General features: G+C 40.3%; 1 protein-coding gene and 1 non-coding gene across 5 annotated transcripts in view; one reads left to right on the top strand and one right to left on the bottom strand.

Moving 5' to 3' along the window:
- creb5b (cAMP responsive element binding protein 5b) overlaps window positions 1-22,966 on the bottom strand; it is a 36,309-nt gene extending 13,343 nt beyond the window's left edge. Inside the window, exons 1-8 of one of the 4 annotated variants that reach the window (XM_061288790.1) lie at window positions 22,815-22,966; window positions 21,900-22,055; window positions 13,873-13,943; window positions 13,618-13,711; window positions 12,488-12,609; window positions 11,277-11,428; window positions 2,682-2,808; window positions 1,353-1,463 (exon numbers count right to left, since the gene is read on the bottom strand). In XM_061288790.1, the coding sequence (XP_061144774.1) occupies window positions 1,353-1,463; window positions 2,682-2,808; window positions 11,277-11,428; window positions 12,488-12,609; window positions 13,618-13,711; window positions 13,873-13,926 (660 nt within the window). In that variant the 5' untranslated portion in view covers window positions 13,927-13,943; window positions 21,900-22,055; window positions 22,815-22,966. Of the gene's footprint in view, window positions 1-1,352; window positions 1,464-2,681; window positions 2,809-7,168; window positions 7,361-11,276; window positions 11,429-12,487; window positions 12,610-12,708; window positions 12,750-13,617; window positions 13,712-13,872; window positions 13,944-19,584; window positions 19,736-21,899; window positions 22,056-22,814 lie in introns of those variants that run through there. The other 3 variants (XM_061288789.1, XM_061288791.1, XM_061288792.1) reach the window with 3 other exon arrangements.
- Window positions 15,827-15,899, top strand: trnak-uuu (transfer RNA lysine (anticodon UUU)). Its single transcript has one exon. It is a non-coding gene; the product is annotated as a tRNA-Lys (tRNA).
- Window positions 22,967-22,970: the final 4 nt, after the last annotated feature.

Here is a 22,970-nt window from a genome sequence, read left to right as displayed (position 1 = left end):
TTTTTTTTCCCCTAAATCTGCACCAGGGGCCTCCAGAATATCAAACAAGTCCTTTCAAGTGGGGAATTATAGCAATTTCCCCGTGTTTGCCGTCTCGGAATATCAAAGTCTGTCACTTTTTCAACTGGCCGTCTATCTATTTCCCGTATGTCTATCAAAGTCCCACTCGATCCCAGTTCCTTGCTTTAATAGTGTAAACTTTGGTGGGAGAGAGTGCACCCCATGGGTGTGGGGTTACAGTGTGGAGATTTCCCATTGGCGGAACGTCAACACGATCGGGGTAATGCGATTAGAGGCGGATCGAGAAACGTCGCAGGGGACACATGGGCCTGATCACGCCGCAGTTATCCGATAGCGAAGCCGTATTTATCGACCGGGCCCGGGCGCGGATATTATGGAATTGAACTTCTTTGCTTATGAAACACATACTAAAGATGGTGGCCCTCGATAGCACGATTGCACCCGCTTCTTCCGTGCCGCAATCAGGAAAATCCATCAGTCGCGTTCCGAGGGAAGAGAATCTGAAGTTTTTTTTTTTTTTTGGGTGCCTCGCGCGTCTGGATGGCAAACGAAAGCGGTGGCCTGTAGCCACTTAGTGACTGCATATGTTTATGGAAGGCCCAATGGAGCATTTACAATTCAATTACAAAGATAGGAGGAGTACAAAAAGCAGTAAGATGTGTCTGGATGACAGCCAGAGGAGAGATAAGCCTAATACAGCAATATTGTGTTACCCCCGCTATGTTACCATAGGAACCGTTGAGGAGATTCAAAAGACCACAAAGACGATCAATCTTGAGAGAGCAGGAGGAAGAGGGAGAATTAAATGCCCTGGGAATGCTCCTGCGCTCCTCTATCAGAGCAATAACTCTTCCGATGACCTCCACTACTCTCTTTCCTTTCTCCGTCCACTCCAGAAAAGTCGGCGGCCATTTTGAAAGCACGCTATTTATCACTCATTGTTTCTATTTTTCCAAATTTCTTTCTGACTCCAGCCTAAATGGTATATATGCAAATTAATTTCAGTAACCTCCTAACACTCCCCCCGTTCTGAACTATGACATCATGTGACTTTTCCCTTGCCTGTGTGAAACCAGCGCTAACAAGTTGCAGGATCTCCAGAACAAGTTCTGTACATTTCGATATACATCGAACGGGACAGCTGTGCCACAACTACATAAAGGAGCCTTTCTTTTCAGTCTCGAGCCTCTGCGCTGCGCTGGCAGCTTTGATTACACACCGAAATGATGAAATCCACACAGGCCCTGCTTGGCAGAGCTGAGTGGAAAAGAAAAGCTGGCACGCTTTTAAGCGTATGCGCTCATAAATGTGCGCATATATACAGTACTCACCAGTTTGGCCTCTGAGTGCATGGAGGGAATGTGCGCCGAGGAACACGGGCTGTTGTGGGCGGGACCTTGCATAGCCATCATGTTGGCCCCCATGGACATTTGTCTCTCCATCTGACAACACAACGGCAACAGTGAGTCAATAAATCCTGAATAGCAACACGGCGAAAAAAAAAAAAAGCAAGAAGGGTGAGATGAGAGACAACCAGAGGGTGATTTCACATGACAGTCTCCCCCTCCGCACAACTTTGTGATGATAACAGCGGCTGACCCAAAAACAGGAAGCTGCAATGGTGAGACTTAACACAGGAAGAAGGTAAAACGAGGGTGTGCGTACTGATAGTTGCGAGGGAGGCGAGGGTCTGTCGGGGTGGAGATTGCATTGGAATTGTGGTAAGCGGCACCTGTCAGTGAAATCAGCTGAGCGACGAGCGTACGAGCAAAGAAGGCGCCTTTGTGCGAGTGCATGCATGCAGAAATGTGCGAGCTCCTGCAACTTCACAGCTGCTAACTCTGGGTTAGTGGTGAGGTGCCCCTCCCCATACAGGACCCCCCCCCCCACCCCAATGGTGAACCTGACACAGCTTTAATTGCACTAAGTGTGTTTTGTGTAAAAATATAACCCTAACCTGCAGCCCTTTCCTGAACCGCCAATCTTCTCCCCCCCCAAAAATGGTTTAACTTTTAATTTAATAAACATTGGGAGATTTAACATAAACACGAGCTGTCTCGTGTTACAATGTGGACAAAAGTATCGGGACGCTTGGCCATACAGGAAGTGGCAACTAAAGAAAATAACGTAACTCTTCTTTTGGCATTATTTATTTTTTATTTTATTATTATTTTCATTATTTAAATAAAATCTATGTTATAATGTGGACATGGATAAAAAAAGTATTGGGCCACTTGGCTATACAGGAAGTGGCAACAAAAGAAAAATTATGTAACTCTTCTTTTGGTATCATTTAAAAAAAAATCTGTTACAATGTGGACATGGGACAAAAGTATTGGGACACTACAGAAAGTGGCAACAATAGAAAATAATGTAATTCTTCTTTTGGCATCATTTCAATCAAATCTATGTTACAATGTGGACTTGGGACAAAAGTATTGGGACACTACAGGAAGTGACAACAAAAGAAAATAATGTAACTCTTCTTTTGGCATTATTTCAATCAATAACCCCAATTCGTAGATTGACTTTCCCCGATAACCTTCGCTTAGTCAATTTAATGGCGACAGAGCGAATACAAAGCAATGATTCTGCGCAGTAGTGTGTAAACGTAGCATATGTGAGGGAAACAGTGTGAGTGTGCTCCATTGTGTACTCACGGGCATCAACACGGCCGAGGAGCCAGGCATGGTGGGGTCTGGCAGCGTGCCAGCCATGGAGGCTGGCAGAGGCTGTCGCTGTCTGTTTCGTAGGTGCAGCAGCGAGGATAGAGAGCCGGGGACAGGCCTGAGAGGGAACACAACAAATTGGAATTGTCAGGGGAGGAGGAAAACGACAGATCAGATCAATAAATCAAATATTGAAAGTTCCAAGGTGAAAATTGAATAAGAACTGGATTGAGGAAAGAGTTTTTTTTGTTCATAAATGTTATGAAAACAATATGCCCTAAACCGCTAACCACATTTTTATGATTTCATGGCAATCTGTTTCATTTTCCACACAGTGAGTTGCAGCAGGGCTGGCCATGTATTTATTTATTTATTTTTTTGGGTGAGTGCTTGGGCATGAAGGTTACAGTTTAGGATTAAATGCTTAAAATGTGTGGTCATCATTTTACTCAGATAGCTTTGTGACCTTTTTAACTACTGCATGCTCCAAAGTGAGGCTGCAGAATGCACAAATGGCTTTTTCATAACTTAAAACCAAGAGCACTCCAAGACACGCAATTCCAAACCCAGAAGAAATTATTTATAACCGAGAGCAAAGGAATTATCCAAAACATTTGTCACATTATTATGGAACGCTTCTGCATAAAGCCTTTAAAACGTGTGGTTATAACCCACAGACTATCATACTTCCTTGGATGAGTAATTACCCTTAGATGAATCATTTTCAAAGCAAACGTCTCCCCAGTGTTTTAAAATGCGATAGAAAAGTCAGGCCGCAAACGTTGAGGTATCAGGGGATGGATTACGAGTCTGCTTAAAACATCCATACTTGTTGTCCGTTGACAGATTCTGAAGTCAAAGCGTTTATCACGCCGGATTATTTCCATTCATAAATGGGAAGAAGGCTTGTGGGAACATTCTTGCCGAGATTTTGAATAGAGGAGGGAAGGGTAGAAAAGATCATTCACAATAATTATTAATAATAATTTAATATGTAATTGTATATATTTAATATAATCTAATAATAATAATTTAAATTATTAATAATAATTTCACAAGGTAATCTAAAAAAAAGATAATTCAGAAAAATAATTTACAATAATTATTAATAATAATTCAATATATCATTTAATATCATTTAATAATAACAATAATTTAAATGATTAAAAATAATTTCACAAGATATTTTTTAATATAATCAATAACTCTCAGTGTGAATTATACATCTCGTGCATCAATCAAGCTCAACTCAATATCCACAAGCATTTAGGAATAAGTGCAAACAAGCAGCATTTAGGTTAACTGTGTTCGGCAGGTTAATCAATTGACCACATCAGAGCCCGGATTATTATATTGCCAAGGTCGTGTGCAAGAGTGATGGTCACACAAAGGGGGAAGGGGGGGGGGCAGCAGAGCAAATGGCCCCACACCTGAATAAATACCTGTATTTTTCCAAAGCTAAATATGTGCATTTAGCCTGCAGACATTTTGGATTGCTCCGTACACACGGCACTATTACCATCCCCCGACTGTGTGTCATTTTGGTCTAACATAACAATTTATCACAATCACACTCATTTAACAGCACGTATGACACCTGAGCAGCCTGAGCTGCGTATCCAAACATTTCCACATGGGGAAAGTCATGAAAATACAATGAGCCATGTTGCCGGAGCAGAGTTTCCCAAGAGCCGAGGCCGAAATAAACTCTTGGGTTTGTGATTGTTGTGTTTTGAACTGTTTCCCTTTAGAACCATTTTTGTCCTGTATTTATAAAAAAACATCTCAAATGTGTTAAAGGGAAATGGACAATGTTTATTTATGAAGATAGATAAAAAAGATATTTTTTTTGTTTTTGATGACTAACATCTGAAGTCATTTCAATTCCGATATGAAACGGAAATAATGTAAGAATTCTCAACTCAACTGAATTTATAAAGCACTTCAAAACAACCGCAAAGTGCTTTACATTGAGCAATAAATTTAAAGCAACTATAAATTAATAACATAAAAAGAGCAAAAAGCGTCATGCTGACTCAAAAGCCAAAGACTAAAAACATGTTTCAAAGATGGGTGGCTTGCCTAACGTTTATTTTTATTTTTTTTCCAAAGAGAGCTGTTATGGATTTATGTGCTACATTTTACGAGAACCAGTTAGGAGCGTTTTGAACCAACTGGAGACACTCGATGGAGGATTCGATGATTCCATAATAAAATGGGTATTTTTCCATTAAATATCTCTAGGGGACTGATAGTTGTTCAATTTATTGCTTTTTAAACTTAAATGAAATAAAATGGACTCAACTGAGACAGTTAAATGATCATTTAATCTACGTTTTGCAACCCAAACTGTAACGTCTAACTTCAATTATTAAAAAGCAGAAATGATTGCATCATAACCGCCCCCTGACATTTGAGCAGGGGTGTGTAGACTTTTGAGTTCCAATATATTCCATGTTGCCAGCCACTAAAATGTCACTCTTCTGCGATAACATCCTGTGTAGTATTTTGGCGATTCTTCTTCTTCTTCTTATTTTACACATTGCTCTGCATTTATTCCGTTTTGGCTTAAACGTGGTTTGTATTCCGACAGCAGCGCTGGTAGTGACTGCGCAAGTGTGTTTGTGTGTGTAGGTGAGTGAATAATGACAGGCTGTGGCTCCTCTGAGAGGATTGATAATAGCCTGGGCTGTGGGCCCCTTGGGAGAGCAGGTAGACACTCCACAGTCCTGACCCTGCACTCTCACATTACTGAGTGCTGGGCTCTCACACAATGTCTTTTTTCCTCCGCAGAACCACAAAGTCTCCTCCCACCATTTTCTTCCAATCGTAATCCAATAATATAAATATAGACGATCCATATTTACAGCTCGATTGGAACTGGTTGCTTGCGGTCCGCCTCAGCTCGAGATCTTCTAGATTAGTTAGTGGACACTGGTCTTTATAGAATGCACAATCCCCAACTCCAAGTAGTGGAGACTTCAACACAAAGGTTTTGGATGCACTCCAAAAAGGAGAACGAGAGAGAGAGAAAGAAAGAGCGAGGCGCAGGTCCACTGACTCATATCCTTCCCTCTCTGAGTACACTCCAGCTATGATGTAATGCTTTTGGCTTTTCGCCCTCCCCCCACCCTGTGCCTGCCTACCCCGAGATTTGGTTCCTCCCCCCCTCTGCCGGCATCCAGCCCAGCGTGGATGCTCTCGCCCCGCGCCGGGGTGAAGTCACCGAGCTCCGGGCAGACACATGGGCTAAAAACTTTCGAACGTAACCAAAACATCCCAGGGCCAAGTTCCAGACGTTCGGGAGACGGTGGTGCAGTTGCCATGGGAACCGAAGTAAACAGAGGGAGAAACAAGGGCCTCAAACAGCTTGCAGCTGCCTGGCTCTCCGAGTAAACACTACACAGGACCTGCCCCTGATTTACTGCCTTTAATCACTGGTGGGAGGAGAGTGCCATGGGGTTCGGGCTGAGGAAATAAAACCAATCTGATCAAATAAATCAGCGCTAATGGGTTAAGACACAGGCTGACTTTTATTAGCTAGCTAGTGAAGGGATGGATGCTACGATGGCGCGACGCCGCAAGAAAAGATGGGACGGATCTGGGACTGGTGGGGGTGTACGTATTTCACGGCAAAGACAAAGTGAGTGATAGTCTGGGATGAATTAGCCGCCTGTTGCTCAATCATTTTACTAGATGTGATGTGGCACCATGAGGACACCAAGGATTTGTCTCTCATCTGAAATGAAATATGATAAAAGCTTGTCTATAAATTCCACTCACCACTAAAAGAAATAAACATATTGGCGTCAATTACAGATATTTTTTTTTTTGGGACGCGATTCGTCAAGGGAACTCGATAGCCGCCGGTTATGTCAAGATTCGGCTTTGCTGGGTTCTGTGTGAAAAGACAAAGACAGCCTGATAAATATTAGAAGAATCTGTTCTTCATTTTGCAGCGTCTCAGTGAGAATGAAGCTGGTGACAATTATTTCCCCAAGCGGTTCAGTTCAATCGGGTTTGGTCCCGAATGATATATTTGTTTCCATTGGAAAGGGTGTAAAATTATACCTAAGTAGATTTGGGTGGGCGGAGCTAGATATGATGCTGTCTGCTGATTGGTCAACAGAATTGTTGAAAGACAAAAAATAAAAAACGAATTTTAAAATGAGTTTCAAAAACGGCCCAGCGACACCGTTGATATCTTTAAAAACTAATTAAAAAATCTCAACATGAATTCTAAAATGCACCAAAGCCAAACTTGTCTTTTTATGCTCCCTCTTACACGCTCCTTATTGATTTTAATTTCCACCTGATATATTTTGTCAATATTACGGTATTTACTGAGCACTTATCACCGTTTTCCTTTCTGCCAAAAACATCCTTTGTCAAACCAAAACACGATAACCAGACCTCTTGAAGTTCATATCTCTCCCACTCCCACCTTCTCCTCCCCGATCCTATTGTCTCATTTTTACATCATCACTTTTCTTTTGATCGCCGATCTTGAATTCCTCTAATCGCAGTTGTCCTCTGCGCAGTTCCAACATGATCTTTCTTTTCCTTTCCAGATCTCCGCTCCACTCAGCCATCTGATGCCTCTCCTGTCTGAATCCTTCATTTCCTCTCCTCCATCTACCTCCTGGCCTGTCTTCCTCTCCGCCATCCACCTCTGATCCCGCTCTTCCTCTCCTCTGTTTACCTCTGATCCCCTCTTTTCTACACTTGGCCATGCAGTGATCCCCCCCGCCCCCCCTTGAGTGTGAGCTGCTTGTGCAGGAGGCTGCATGCGTGGTGGCCCCGGGGCAGGGATGACACAGCCCCGCTGGAATGAGAGGGAACAGAGCCTGGGCGTTCCTCTACAAACGCACTATTAAACGCACTGCACTACACAATGAGCTCATCTTAATTCGGCTCAGATGTACATCGGATGTTTCACCCCTTTTCTTTTTCGGCCTTTTTTTTATTTTCTAATCAACTGCGCAACGTTTAATTGTACGGTGCACGCTTGAGTTATTTTTTTTTTTTTTGCTCAGGTTTTGTCAAGTCGGGACATGAGGACTCCTCGGGCGTTTTCTAGAGGTCTTGCTCTCCTGCACTCAGGAAAAGACCTCTTCTCTTATCTCCTTAAACAAATCATAAACACTCATAAAATATGTTTTGTTTAAATTGTCAACTCCGTGAGGTCAAAGTTTATCTAGAGAACACAAAAAGCCTTGAGCGTTGTCTGGCGAAGAGACTTTCAACTTTCAAATTACAACCACGGTAAAATATTAAGATGAAATAAAGTCGAGCTGTATTTAAGACGCTCGACGCCGGATTCCTTTTTGTGGGCTCGCTTGTTTTATTCGAGACATGGGAAATGTATATTTAATGTGGATTACATTCAAATCTCATATTAAAGCTATACAGCTGCGACACACACTGACTTCAATTGTTCCGAGGAAAAGTGTCATTTGGCCATTTAAAAGAAAAATAATCATCCGCATCTTAGACGACATCCCAAACTGGCGTTTAAGATGATATCCGACAAAGCCACCGCAAAAGTTATCCCTTACACATGCTTTGAATTACTTTGACTTCCTTTAAAGGACCGCAAATAGCTGGTGTGAAAATGATTGTGCATTAAATGCAACATGAAAACAAAATGACTTTCTATGATGCAATAACACGGTATCCCCATTGTAAAATGATTATAAAATTAAGTAATTGTAATTAGGAATGGACAAAATATTGCCTTGATCGACTATGTGGACAATTAATTGATTAATCGATTAGAATAAATTAGATCAATTAGAATAAAAATCTTCTTCTTCCTTAACTGAGACTGAACTAACAGCGCCTCTGCTGGTTTCAGCCAATTACTGCACTCCGTTATGTCTTGTGATGTTGGAGAAAAGATGTGGCTTTTTCTGCTCTATTTGTCAATTAATCCACAAATGGAATATTAATCAAAATATCATATTTAGACTAATGGAAGCCTATCGAACATATTGCAAGAACATTTTCGACTCGACTTCCTCTATAATTGCTTCAAGACATGAATAATCAAAACGGAATCCCACAAAATTGACCGAAATTCTAAAAGATCGATTTAGCAAATTACAATCGTAAATTTGCTTCAATTATTATCATTACTTTTTATGATTATAATTAAAAGGCTCGTAGCCCCAAAACCACAGAAACAACAAAACTTATGCTCAACTCTTCACTGTTGTCTAAAACAACACATTTGGATGACATCAACCGTTTGGGGAAAAACATCTCCTTTACAAATAGAACAAATAAATGGCCACTCAATTCACTCAGTTTCATTAAAGCTAATTGTGCTACGTAATGGAAACAACCGGACTAAGACCCTCTCGGGAGCCAAAGCGGAATAATGTCATTCCAAAGGTCTTGTGCCTACACCCATCTCCCAGCACATCCCCTGTTATGAGTTAAAAAAAAAAATGGAGGTCTGCACCGAATGTTGTATCTCACGCTTGACTAGTAACGTCCGACATATTTAACTTTGACATAACTCAGTCGCAAATGTTTACAACTGAAAAGCATTTAAATGGATTTTTCTTTGTATGATAATGAAAGTCGTGGCTTTCATATTCCCGCTTTTTTTTTTTTAACACTGGTTTGTGTCAGCGTGACTCCCCGAAGACCGTTTTTAGGGACACGGGAAAAAGAGAAAGGCGAGGAAATAGGAGGGAGAGCAAAAAGAAGTCCTCAGGTTTCACAGCTGCAGGCCCAGCTCAAGTCGAAAGTAAATGGACTTGAGGAAAGCCAATCCTAATTGATTCCAAGCCTCAAAGCTCTTTAGTAAACATTGTGGAGCAATGAAAATGACTTGTTATCCTAATTCATTGGATGCTCGCGTTGTGTGTTCAACAAAGCTCAAGAACAATTCAAGGAAGTTAAATGATGATGACTAGGACAGATTGTTTTTTTTTTAGCAATATAACCTCTGCTGAGCCACAAAGAATAAAAGTTTATAGGCCTTCGACGTTTGCTTGAAAACCTATCAATCCTAAATAAGGAAAAGTCGTTATTGTATGTAAAGGTATTTTAAATACAGTTTTTTTTTCATCATACAACCTCAGAGGATGAACTATAAAAACATCATAGATGGGGAAAATTTGATATTTGCCAACAGTAATTACCAACGCATGGGTCCAACTAAAAATTTGAGCCAATGTGAGTAAAAAAAAAAAGGCAAATATTTAGGAAAATCCCAGTCCCCCCAAAAAAATCACAATTGAATATATGAGCAGTAAAGAGGTAGAAATTCTTTTAAGTTTTTAATGACAGGTAAACTCAGGTGAAGCAGATCCCGCAACGTCTAGGTTACCGACCGTGATTGCCGCTGCACCTCCAAAGCGGATGAAATTCCATCCCCCTGTCCGTCCTTGACAAAGAGCCCGACGGCATGTCAGTCAGGCTTATAGTGATGGGCCTCCCATCCAATATTCACAAGCTTCTCGAGCTGTAAATCTACTCAGGATAACCTCGACGCATGGGACTAACACTGAGACATCTCAATGTCTGGCTTTCCACAAGGCCTGGTTTAAAGTAACACAGAATTGGCACGAGTCTGAAGGTGGTTGGGGTCGAGGGATAGGCGGACTGAAAGTCGTCACTGCCACCATATAAGTTGCTTTATGCTTTTATCAGGCAAGGGATCGTATTCGGGAATGGAAGTGAAGGTCAACCTTGCACACTTTTGTATGTGGTGACATTTTCTCAGTTAGGCAGCAAATAAAATTTAAATCTAGGAAAAATGTGATTTGATGAGGATTTATCATCCATGATGAAATGTAATTGTAGTAGTCAGAGAGCATTAAAGTAATAATAATAAAATAATAAACATAATAAATAAAATGAAAAAATAAAATAAATTGTAGCAGTGTCAGAGAGCTTCAAAATAAAATAAAATAAAATAAAATAAAATAAAATAAAATAAAATAAAATGAAATGAAATGAAATGAAATGAAATGAAATGAAATGAAATGAAATGAAATGAAATGAAATAAAATAAAATAAAATAAAATAAAATAAAATAAAATAGTTGAAAAAGCCTCAAAGGAGAAAGAAAAAGTATCCACCATCACTTTTTTTTACAATTGTGTGACAATATGAAGTGAATTGGAACGACACCAACACTCAGGAACGGAATGTGTTCCGCCTTTGAGGTTCCCCTATACTTCATTCCACATTCCAGGTATCATTTCACACCTATGGCACGGTAGCCCAAAACTCCCAGAAAACCACGCCGCGAGAGCTGTCATTCTCCCGCAATCTTAGAACATGAAATGTTAAACCACTGTTAAAGCGGACACTACTGAAAACTTCAACAGTGACTTCATCTTTGGTATTTTCTGCTTAGGGACAATACGGAATGAAGAGCAAAAACCAAAAGTAACAAAACACTACCATTACCTCAGAGACCAACGTTTGACAATCGGCATCAAAACAAAGAAGACAGGTCGAGCCTGTCGAGATACCCGCCAATAGTTGCACCGTTTGTATGTTTCCTTTCCGATTTCCTTTACAACGTTCCTAATTAAATGTGAGGTTGATTACATTCCGACTCACCCAATCTGTCTGTTGGTGGATGGAGCCTGAGTGATGACGGAGCTGGACTGAGGAGAGGGCAGCGCCTGCTGGATCACTATGCTGGTGTCGTGGTTGCCCATTCTCGAGTGGGCCTGCTGGTGTTGGCCCCCTTGGCCGTGGTGAGAGATGTTCTGAAAATCCAAAAACCGGGTTATGCAAATCTGGATTTGAAATGAGTCATTTTTCATGTCACATTCTTTCAATGCTATCATTTGTTGAATTGTGTATATTTTGCTTGCTGGAGCTCGCCCCCCTGCTGACTTGGCACAAACTCCCGTCATAAAGCATCCAAATTGGGGAGGCTGGACGTGGCTGACCCGGGCACAGACAAGATCTACTTGGACAACATCCTTAGGTAGAACTTGCACCACACATTTTTCCAGACAGGCAGATTAGATAAGAAATGTGTCTTGTGATGATTTGACAAGTAGCACTGCATCATCGTCTTCATCTACAAAGCGTGCTGTTTATTGGAACTGTCCAAAGGACTCTTGGAAACTTTGCAAGATGGAGGACTCGCTCACAAGTTGACGTTTTATTTGATGTTACAGGTGACGAACTCAATCTCTCATCTCCTCACCTGGGTTGGATGACAAATCTCCACCTGCTAGCCAGGTCTGTCAATGTCAACAAACTACAAAAGACACCTGGGGGGGTTCCAAGCCCATTTTGGCCACCCCATAGCGCCGCCAGTGCCCAGGAAAGAAAAAATCCTGTAGCTAAAGAAGAAACTGTAGATCCCTTGCTTTGTGTTCCTGTCAACTGTAGGACCTTGTGTAGACAGGTGTGCTCCTTTTCCAAATCATCTCCAATCAAATTTGCCTCAGAAGAAGTCCAATTCAGCTGTAGAAACATTTTGAGGATGATGGGTGGAAACAGGAAGCACGTGAGCTCAATTTGGAGATTCAGGGCAAAGGCTGTGAATACTTATGGAATTTTTTTTTTTTTTTTTTTAAATACACTCCAAAAAGATTAGGGGTGATGTGTGTGGTAAAAAAAAAAAAGTTAATCCATTTGTAACAAGAAAAGTGGAAAGACGTGTTGTTCTTTTCTAACCTACAACTGCTTGTGATGGAAAAGTGATATGATTGATGAGATAGGAAGTCCTCAGCACCTGACCTGACCTCTGTCAGAGAGCATGAGGCTTCAGGTTCACCTGTTTTAACCCCAGGCTTCCATTTCCGTAGTACCTGTTTGGAGTCTTCTTCTTCCTGGGCCTTGCAGAACTCTTGCTCGATGGAGCAGTCGAGCTCGCTGAACAGTCCCACCTCCTCGCAGTTCTTCAGGAAGCGTGTTGGCGTTGGCGTCTGGTCTGTAGATCAAGTATGATCATGTGGTTATTTTTTGGACTTTGTTTGTACGAATGCTTTTTGTTGAACATTTAATTCCATCAAATGGTTTCGCTATTTACTTTGGTTGCGGGGTGACGTGACGTTTGCTCCATTCGAGTAACTGCTTGAAAAACAAAAAAGCACATTACTATAATGTGCTTGGTATTATTTTTAGGAAAACGTGACAATTTGATGAGGAAGTGGAGCCGCTTCTCCTGGACAGCATGGGCTGATAAAGTACAGATCTCAGCCACCATGCGGGGGTCTCATTTGTTGAGGGCGCTCAAAAAGCTGTGCTAGTCAACTTGGCTTTGTGGGGGGTTCGCACAGATCAGGTTTCAGACAGTTGAGGGTGATTTTAGGATCAGGGTTGTTTCAAAGGCTAAAAGCATAGCTCACAGTCTGTTTATCTACTTTCAGGAGACCAAGGCTTGTTTCACTCTGACTTGCGTGCTGACCTATGAACCCTAAATGAGTTATTTTGCTCACCACATTTTTTTTTTCTTGGAGGCTAGAAAAACGAGAGTGGAGGTGATGATAAGACCTGGTGAAATGATTTATTCATTTAAAATATTCATTTAAATATTTTTACACGGCTTATGATGCTGGAGAGTAGCAAAGGAAGAGCTACTTTCAATTAAAGCAGTTCTTAGGGAAAATAATGCAAGCTAAGGTTAGAAATAAATAAAAATCATTATTTTTTTTAAATGAAATTGAAAATATAAATATATATAAATAAAAATAAAATATAATATAACTAAATAAATATAATACAATATTACATAATAAAACAAACATTCAGAATTGCCTTGACATAACTGAAATTAGCATATGTATTTCTTAGAAACCTTTCCAGAAGATCAACTGACTGCATAGACATTCAATAAATAAAATTGTCCCAGTCAGACGTTAGCATCTCTTGGGCTAGCCGCGTGCGCGTCACAAGACTGTAAACAAGGCGCGTGGTGAAGATTACAGTCGTAACTCACCTGATAACAAGTTGTCATTCTTTATGGAAGGGAACTTAAGGGTCATCTCATGTTTGTGTCGATGTATCATCAGATGGTCTTCAGTGGGGAAGCGCTGTGGACAACATGCATCAATACAAAGATGAATCAAAAGCATTTCAAAGATTCGGAGATCTTTTTACGGCCGTTCTTGCAAGACAGTAACCTCCTCCTCAGTCGACCTCTGCGTCCTCTTCATATTACACACATGAACACACACCGTCTTGACACACTAACCTGAGAACAGCCAGGAGCGTTGCAAACATACGGCCTTTCCGGGTCTGAGTTCATCACAACTTCTCATAAAACTAAAAAAAAAGGGACAAAAAGAGGAAAATAAAGAGAGGGAGTCAGTGAGTGAGTCACGCAGGTTTTCACAGAAGTATCCTACTGGGAAAAATATAGTCATTTTGTGGCATAAAATTATATTGCACCTGTAGCAGCTGCAAGGTAATTTTGGTAATAAACGACGTCTGCTCACGTTTCACTTTAAATTATGTGAAAGTAATGGGTTGCGGTTTTCAAGGGCTGAAAACGATGGATTTAGCCAAATCTCCTCTTGGGACACCTGACAAACAAAGCTCGTACAGAATTTCGGGGGCAGACCACATCTGCTGGTTAGGGGGAAATTGTTTTCACCTCAATTGTTTCTGTAATTTTGCAATTAGAGAAAAACGAGACAAATTGGTTAAGACGTTCAAATGTCGTTTTAGGTTTGAGGGATTCTAACTTTTAGTGTCAGATTTATTCAGTCGGGTCTTATGACAAGAAAGATGTGATGTGGCAGAGCGGTACAGCATGAGAAAGCATAAAATGCAAACTTGTTCCAGAATTCAGGCAATGGCCTTGATGCTAATGTTAGCTGCTAATGTTTAGTCAGCAACTTTTGGCTTTGGCACTTATCAAAATTTGTATTTGGATTGTAGGATTTGACATTTAAGGTTAATATTTTCGAGCAAGGATTTAAAATGAAAACATTACATCTTACAGCTAGCCATAAATTCTGGCAGGGGGTTTGATGCTAACATTAGCTGCTAACTAACAACTGCCTAATGGCTTCGTCACTTGTTATCAAAATTTGAGTATTATATAATTCAAGGTTACAAAGGTGGTCCTAACACGAGATTTACTTGATTTTTTTAAAAATCCTCATTTAATATATTTGGGCTTTTTTAATCGTTCAAATATGGAAAGGTTGCTAATAATACTCCAAAGTGGTCAACTTCTTTTTACACTTTTATGACAGAAAATTTGACTTAAAGCATTGCATGTTAATTGGGTTATTTTTCACATTGGCGTCTGGCACTAATTATTTTTTTGGGCAATATTTCCTGTTTTGAAATCCAAACAAACTGGAGGTTGACCAACTTTCTGGGACAGAGTGTGCTCAACCTTGGAGCTGCAACTATATTGAAGCATTACATTTATTGAGCAGAGCAACCACACAATTTAGAGGCACACTGAAGCACCTGAGGAAGAATTGGGAGGGTTTAATACCTCGCTCAAGGGAACATTACTCACTCTGACCCTGTCATATCCTGTTTGGAATTCAAGATGATAAAATAAAGAAAGCAAAAAAAAAAATGGAGATTTATTTGTTTTTGCCAGGTGCTGCAAACTGTAAAATCTGACTGAAGTCATGGATGGCCAAGTTTCATGCCACGCTAAAATACAAACAAATGCAGGATATTTTTTAAAAAGACCATGTGTCATATATTCCATTTAAAGAAAATAATAAAAACACAAAAAAATTATAGGTCTGCAAAATCTGTAACAGGCTCATCCCTCTTTTCACTTATAGTTATTGGAATGTAGACATGGCAACGACACAAACGAGACATTCGGAATTCATCTAAAAATGCATTCATGGTTGCGCATCAGGGAAAAAGAAAAAAAAAAAAAACACATCAAAACATTTTAACAGCTACTCAAGATCGATCCAAGGCCGAATATGCGGCGGTTTAAAGGCTCAGAGCCCGGAGTGCGTTTAGGAAAATACAACCTTGACTCAAATGCAAAACTACAAACAGGGATTGACTACCTGTCTCGCTTGCAAAGTCCAGCGTTTGATTAACCAATCCAACGCTCAACCTTGTTGGCGAGATGAGCGCTACATGGAAGTCAAGGACATTTGGAAGATGAAGTGCAGTGGTGAGAATAGATTTTTTTAACACCATATCCATTCATAAGGGCCTGGATAGCTCAGTCGGTAGAGCATCAGACTTTTAATCTGAGGGTCCAGGGTTCAAGTCCCTGTTCAGGCGAAGAATCTTTTAAGCAATAGTAGTTCAGAAACTTGTGGTCCATGGTTATATATTGCATTTGAAATTCAAAATATGAGCAATACCGTATTATACATTACATGTAAAAAGCACTGGCGGAGATAGAGGGGGGCCACGCAGGGGCACTGGCTCCTCTTGAAATATCCTTGGACCACACAACTGACTTTTGTATTTCCCAATTTTTCCCACATTTCTCCCATTTTTCATATGGAACATATAATGCTTTTTTTGGGAGAATTTTTTGGGTCTCTTATTGATCTGTTGACCTGCACACCACCATTCTTAAAACAGTCCCCTAACAAGACATCGCTGCACTTTTGAAGCTACCCTTCGCCAGATGCAGGCTGTAATGTGTAATCTAATAATAAGGCGCATCTAATTATCGGACCGGGGAATGTTGTGTCTAAAAATCTATCTCAAAACGACAGTCAGCGACTTTCGTGTAAAAACCAAATGCTGTGTTTTCTGTTACAGCTCTGATGTGGTCATTTTATTTCATACAAGAGGCTATTGAAACATATGTGATGCTATAAAATAATTTCTCCTTACTAAATTTGTCATTTATTCCACTTAACATGTTTATGATTATTTTTAACTTTGGGTAAGTTTAACTGGGCACCCAGATGTAAACTACTTAAATGTGTCTTTTTCATGGCTACAGACTTATTTCCTTAAGCACAGTCAAAACACTCAAATATTGTGTTATGCTAAGCAGCACTGTTTTGCCAACAAGCCGGGCTTCACGAACAAGGTCTGGACAGGGTCTCGCTGTCAGAGACCAACCAGACCCAGTTCTCGCTTGCTGTCACCAGGTCGCCGTGGGCCCCTGAAAACTCAGCTGGTCCACTTTGACACAACAAACAAAATATGAAGCCGCACTGGATGAAAAATGGCGACTTTCATGCGGCTTTCCGTTGTCGCTTGTTCTGTGTCAAAAATATCTCGTTCTGCATTTCAAATAGATCCAAATTCAAACCATATGAGGTGGGGGGGGGGGGTAAAAAGGCGGAATCATTAATTCTGTAAATGACCCAATCACTTTCACACTTCTCATAATCAGTACTTAAATATCCTTTTCTTGGAAAGGCCACTTGGCTCTAATTTGATATAGATGTTTAACTCCAGCAAAGGAAATTTGGTTACGCTTTACATTAACTATAACCCGATGTGCGCGCAGGGGAAGGATTAAGGGTGTGGAGTTCAATTTCAAGAAGAAGTAAGGGAATGAATTCTCCAGGTTGAGTGCATATTTGAATTTCAACAGCACATCAAGGGAATGAGTGGCGGGCGAGGGGGGCGGTGGGGGGGGCGAAAAGGCGTACGGGGTTAAAGCAAGCGAAAACATGCACAGCAATTCAAACCTCCAGCTCCCCACAGCCTGGCCCTTTGACAGTACAGGTTCAAGGTGGGATCACCACAGTCCCTCAGGCAGGGGGTGGGGGGGGGTCATGGACCACCTCGACAATGTATGCAAGCTCACTCAATCCATTTTAAAGCGGCGTTTCTTAATCGCAGCACCGTGAACGATTATCAGATGTGCCGTGGGAAATTATCTAATTTCAACTCAAGTGGTTCGCAAAATGACATCTGTGTTCATTTTTCGATGCCAGAAACTTCTAGTGACAGGTAGACCAATTAAATGCTCTTCCACTAGATGTCATAATTAACCGCTCTATGCACTTGGTGAGACATTTTTGTGTGATGGTGTGCCAAAGATTTTTTTTCCCCTAAATTGTTGGAAAATATTGCTTTTAAGGGATGTTTGTTTATGAATGACTGAGGGAAATTGTTGACTGAACCGTGACTGATTTTATAAATTTAAGCCAAAATTAGGAGAGGCTGGTTACACCTTGACCAGATGTAGCAACCATCACGAAAGAAATGGAAATGCAGGTTGTGTTTCATGTGCAGCTGGATAATCAACAAGTTGATTTGGAATATGGTAAGAATTAGGTCCGCATTAAGCACATAAGCATAGTTAGCTACATAAGTGACATTTTCAAATGTGGAGACAAGGATGAGGTAAAGTGTTGAAGAGAATCGGGTGAAAACTTTTACAAAGTTAACAAATTGACTAAAAGCTACAGTTGATCAGAAATGGTCTTATCTGGCCCCGGGATTTGAAAAAACAACATTTGGCATGCATTCTTCCATTTGCAGCAACTTGCGTTTGTGTTTAAGTCCCGCCTTCTTACACAGAGTTACGCCTCAGATCTTGTTTACATGTACATTACATAGTTTACATTAGCACATATAGTGTCCCGTGATTTAACGATACAATTATTTTTTATTAGTGTTTTATTTCATCTGAATTAATTTCAGGCCCTATTTTGAATATAATTTTTCTAAATTAATCTGTGGCTATAAAATTGTGTGGAAAAGTAAAAAAAAAAATTTAAGAGGCTAACTCAGGTCATTATTGTCGCACATATGTCAATTTATTAAAAAATAATTTCATACCTGTTTTTTTGAGGGGGTGAATAAAACCAAGTTGAGCAATGCATTACAATTAAGAGGCAATAATAACATTACAAATGACATAACTAATTATACATAATGTATTACAGTAACCTACAGTTGTTTAAATACAACAAAAAGAGTCAATACCATCAGGTTTCCAAAGTGTCACTGATTCAATTACACCCTCAAGCAACATCTTACACCTTTAAATTTTTTTTAAAAAATAGCCATCCCCTGCTGCCACTAACATTATGTTTACATTGATGGATTAAAAACACAAAACCCATTTCAGGTAGAGTTTGCCCATAAATAATAAAAGAACATTACTCTTATGAAAAGCAATGATGTTATGTCATTCAAAGCCTCTCCATTAAGTTTGATCTGATTTTATAAGAGGATGCAACGTCATCCATACACTGTAGCCTTAAACGTACTGAATAAATAATAGAATCATCAAGCTTAAAGCTTTTATATGGGGCGTTTGATTACTATAAATAATTAAAGGCGACACACTGGCTAATGGTGCAAGGCTACATAATCATTTATCAACATTCACAGCAGCATGCATTGGGACACAAGTAGTTATTGATAGCGTGTCACATAAACATAATGACAGTGGAGAGCAATCAAATAATTGGAGCGTGTAACTTGCGTGTTTTTTTCTTTTTAAACCGCGTCAGCACAAGTAAGCCTCGTCAGCATCAAATATCGACTTATCTGCAAAATGACGTCATGGTGTGGATGAATTGATTGCAACAACGAGGAAGTCTTTTTTTTTTTTTTTAGAGGAGAACATTGAATAGAGATTATGTGGTCGCTTTGCTGTGGTGGGCTGCAGCGCGCGCACCGCACACCGGCTCGGAGCTGGCTGCCTATCCCGAGATGGGACAAGCGAAGAGAAAACTATCCCAGCCCGGTGGACCCAATATAATGATAAACTATGCAATCATCTATCTTGAGATATTCTATCGAGCATACGATAAATTGTGTGGACTTCAAACTTAACGGTGAACACCCAAGTGACATGTCACGGCGCCAGCATCGTGACACTTAATCACAAGCAACGTGCATCAACGAAAGAAATCCTAAACAAGCGTGTCACGACAAAACAAGCTGTTGCATTCAAAAGTAGCAATGATGGTGTCAAAATAAACTACAGCGTGCATCCCACTGCGAGTCTTTTTTTTTTTTTCTTCCCCCAACTTACCAAACAAGTGTAGAAAACGCGAAGCGGCCACTCAGAAGAAACCACGTTGGACTGAGAAAAGATTACAATACGATCTATTTAGAGAAGCATAACGTCACCCTGGGGGTGACGTCACGTGGGATTCCTGAAGTTCTAAATCATTGCGGTCCGCTTGGAGGCGGTGCGAGGATGGGCGGAGTTTGCAAGTGCACACACCAAGAGGATGGGACCAGGGGCGGTGTACTGCATGCATGGGGGCCGGGTGTGGGGTGTGGTCCAAAACTGGAGCTCCGGCCACGGTCAATTAAGTAGACTCCAAATAGTGGCACTGGACCTGGACTAAACATCCATTACGTTCCTTTATAATGAATAAAAACAACACACTGTCAATTTAAAGCAAAAGCGACTCATATTGCAAATAAGTCGCATACTCCCTTAAGCTGTCCTCAAGTCTTTATGGTTTTAAACTACGACCCATCCAAAAGTTTTTTATGGCCTGTAATAAGAGTGCATTTATGTGTCTCAAGGTACAATCTACGCTAATGCACCCAATAGGGCTAATTATTGGGTTCCGACTCTTTGTACCACTGCCAAAAAAGGCTCCACGTTTGCTCCCAGTCTGTTGAAGCCAATTCTCAAGGGTACAAAAAGCAAGAGGCCTGCACAGTGTAAATTCTGAAGCGCTATTGTGTAGGAGCAAGTAGAGACCTTTGCAAATCTTGCAAGACTTCAACTCTGAAGTATGGAAATTGGTACGGTTGCTGGCAAAAAGCCAGTCCACTTTCAATCATTGTCGAAGTGCTCTTGATTAGGTACCGATCCCCAAATCACAGCTTTCCTGGATTCCTCCACCTTGTGGCTTCGATTATTCATGTGTAGATTCTATGTGTTGATGGAAAAAATATGGGACAAATTAAGTTTTCCCCAAGGTGAAAATGAGGACTAGGGAGACACGGACCAATTTTGACATCTTAACAGATTTGTTTTAAACATGACCGAATCCACGCATGATGAGGGGAAAGTTTTAGTCTTGAGTTTTATCATTTATATTTTATAATTCTAGGCAATGAATTGATAAATCAATCAATAAATTATTCTGTATTATTCTATAAATTATTATAATATAAATAAAATATACATTAATTATATTATTCTAAAAAATTTCTTCATCACTTACGAAGGAAATTAATTCATCTTTTTAACTCAATAAAATTAATTTTACTAATCCTACGTAATGTTAATGCTCTGAACTTCAGTTTGAATGCAAATATTGCATTCAGGAGTAATTGTCATCGAGATGGTCAAGATGGATGTTTTTGTTTCTTGAGTATCAGTGGCTGGTATCGGCACCTTCCACGACTACCCGATACCTTAAAATAAGGCGAGCCCGATACCGATAGGAGCAGAAAACTCACCCATGTCTACAAAATAATAATAATCCTGCAGATATTTTCCATCACGTCTTTCACTTCACACCACCTGGCAGCGACAGTTGTTCCACTCCCCTGTTTTAATGTGCGCCTTTTTCCGCATATAAGAAAAGATTTAAAGGACTTCTGAGAACAAGCCATTTATTTGGTTGCTCTGTTTGACCCGTTGGTGCCAACTGGCTGTGATTTCTGAGGGGGCCACAGACATCGCTAGTGAAGCCACAGCCCGGCTCCTGGGATTAATGACTCCTCGCACGTTGAGAGATGTTTACCACTTGCCTGCGACCACTCCGCTAAGAGCACTGTCACTGAAACAATAACGCAGTCTGAAAAGCCCTCATAACTCAGAGCTCCTCCGCCTGTGTCTTTTAACCAGAGCCTTAATCAACGTTTATGACATCCTTTTGTCTCTTTATTGCCAATATATTACCCGACCAGTCCAAACATTATGTTCTCAGAGAAGCGGACTATTAAGGCTGGAAAGCGCAGATGCAGTTTGGGTCAGTGACCCACACTAAAGCCCATTTGATCTATATTATACTAAACCTTTTATTATTATGCCTTTGTGCAACACTTATGAGGAAGTTCACCTTGGAAGGCATTGAAAAGTGTTGCATAGATGGCAAAAGGTGTGGAATCTATAAAAGCATTGAAGATTAAAAAGTAGCTTTTAGGAAAAAAACAGTCCACATATGTCTCAAAAGTTGCTTGTAACAAAGACTTGTTTGTGTCATATTTGCGTCCCTAGGGGGGGGAGCTTGTAAAATGTCCACAGGCAGATTAACAGTTGAGCCTATACAAGCATGACCGCTGAAACTAATTCAACAAAATGTATGGACTGGGAGGCTCCTATAGATAACCCCAGTGACATTCCAGCTCTCAAACACTCCAGCTTGTAACACTTACATCAGGTGGCTGGAGAATGAAGCTGCCTGTCTGATGCTTCTGTGGATTTAGGGTGGAAGATAATGGTCTGTGTGCTTAGCATAGGCCCATGGCTCTGGTGACATCTAAATCGGACTCCTGTTTGTGTTCTGTCTAATGAAGGAGTGTGGGACCACACTGAAAAGGTAAAGAATAGGATTGTGAGATGATATAAGTCACATTTTAATCAGTCTACAGGTCAGTTCTTGTCCTTCTCGTGTCCAAAGAATTATTGTGATGTACTGTACACAATTTATTAAGAGCTGCAATATTTTGATTGCGAGTGATCACCACCACTAATTGAAGCCCATGTCATAATATGACAAAGCAAATTATTTCTTGATACCAACAGCTATAAAATATGGCTATAATATAATAACCCTCTTTGTTTAAATAAACAATTCAGTAAATTCTGATAATTAACAAACAGCAATAATTTCATTAGGTCATCCACGTCTTTGATAAAAAAATGAAAAACAATGATTAGCTCATCATAACATCAACAAATATATGACGGTAAAATCACAGTGACGGCCACTTAGGGACGGGAAGAACTTCAGAACCGTCAGCATGTATTAAACTTAACTAACACTGCCCTCTTGTGGCAGTAATAATGTATTGCACTGCCAAGTGCTTTTTCATTTAACTCGGGTTAAAAAGACTGATCGAGTATTTAATTTTAAAAATACATTTACAGTATAAGCCAGGTCACGATTAAAAATAAGTTATAGTTCTATGTATAATAATAAATTGAATAAATGTAACTTTTTTATATTATTTAATGATGAATTAATGAGTGAATTCATTTTCAAAGACACAATTAAGACACTAGCAAATAGCAACAGTACGTATTTAAATAAAAAGAGAAAGAAGTCAAAATATGTTTACAATACTTACAATTTCCGGTCTCTGCTTTTGTTATGAAGCCAGGCAGCCTTTTTTTACCGGCAAAATGACCGGTCTGCGTCAATTGACGCGGCTTCGGAAAAGTCCCGGCCGGCGCGCTGATCCCCGCCCCTGTGCCTGCAGCTCCAGCTGTTCTCACCGCTGTGC

This window comes from Syngnathus typhle, linkage group LG10 (assembly GCF_033458585.1).
Source record: "Syngnathus typhle isolate RoL2023-S1 ecotype Sweden linkage group LG10, RoL_Styp_1.0, whole genome shotgun sequence".
Classification (NCBI taxonomy): domain Eukaryota; kingdom Metazoa; phylum Chordata; class Actinopteri; order Syngnathiformes; family Syngnathidae; genus Syngnathus; species Syngnathus typhle.
The sequence above is the reverse complement of the archived record's forward strand: the minus strand, read 5'-3'. Positions and strand labels throughout refer to the sequence as shown.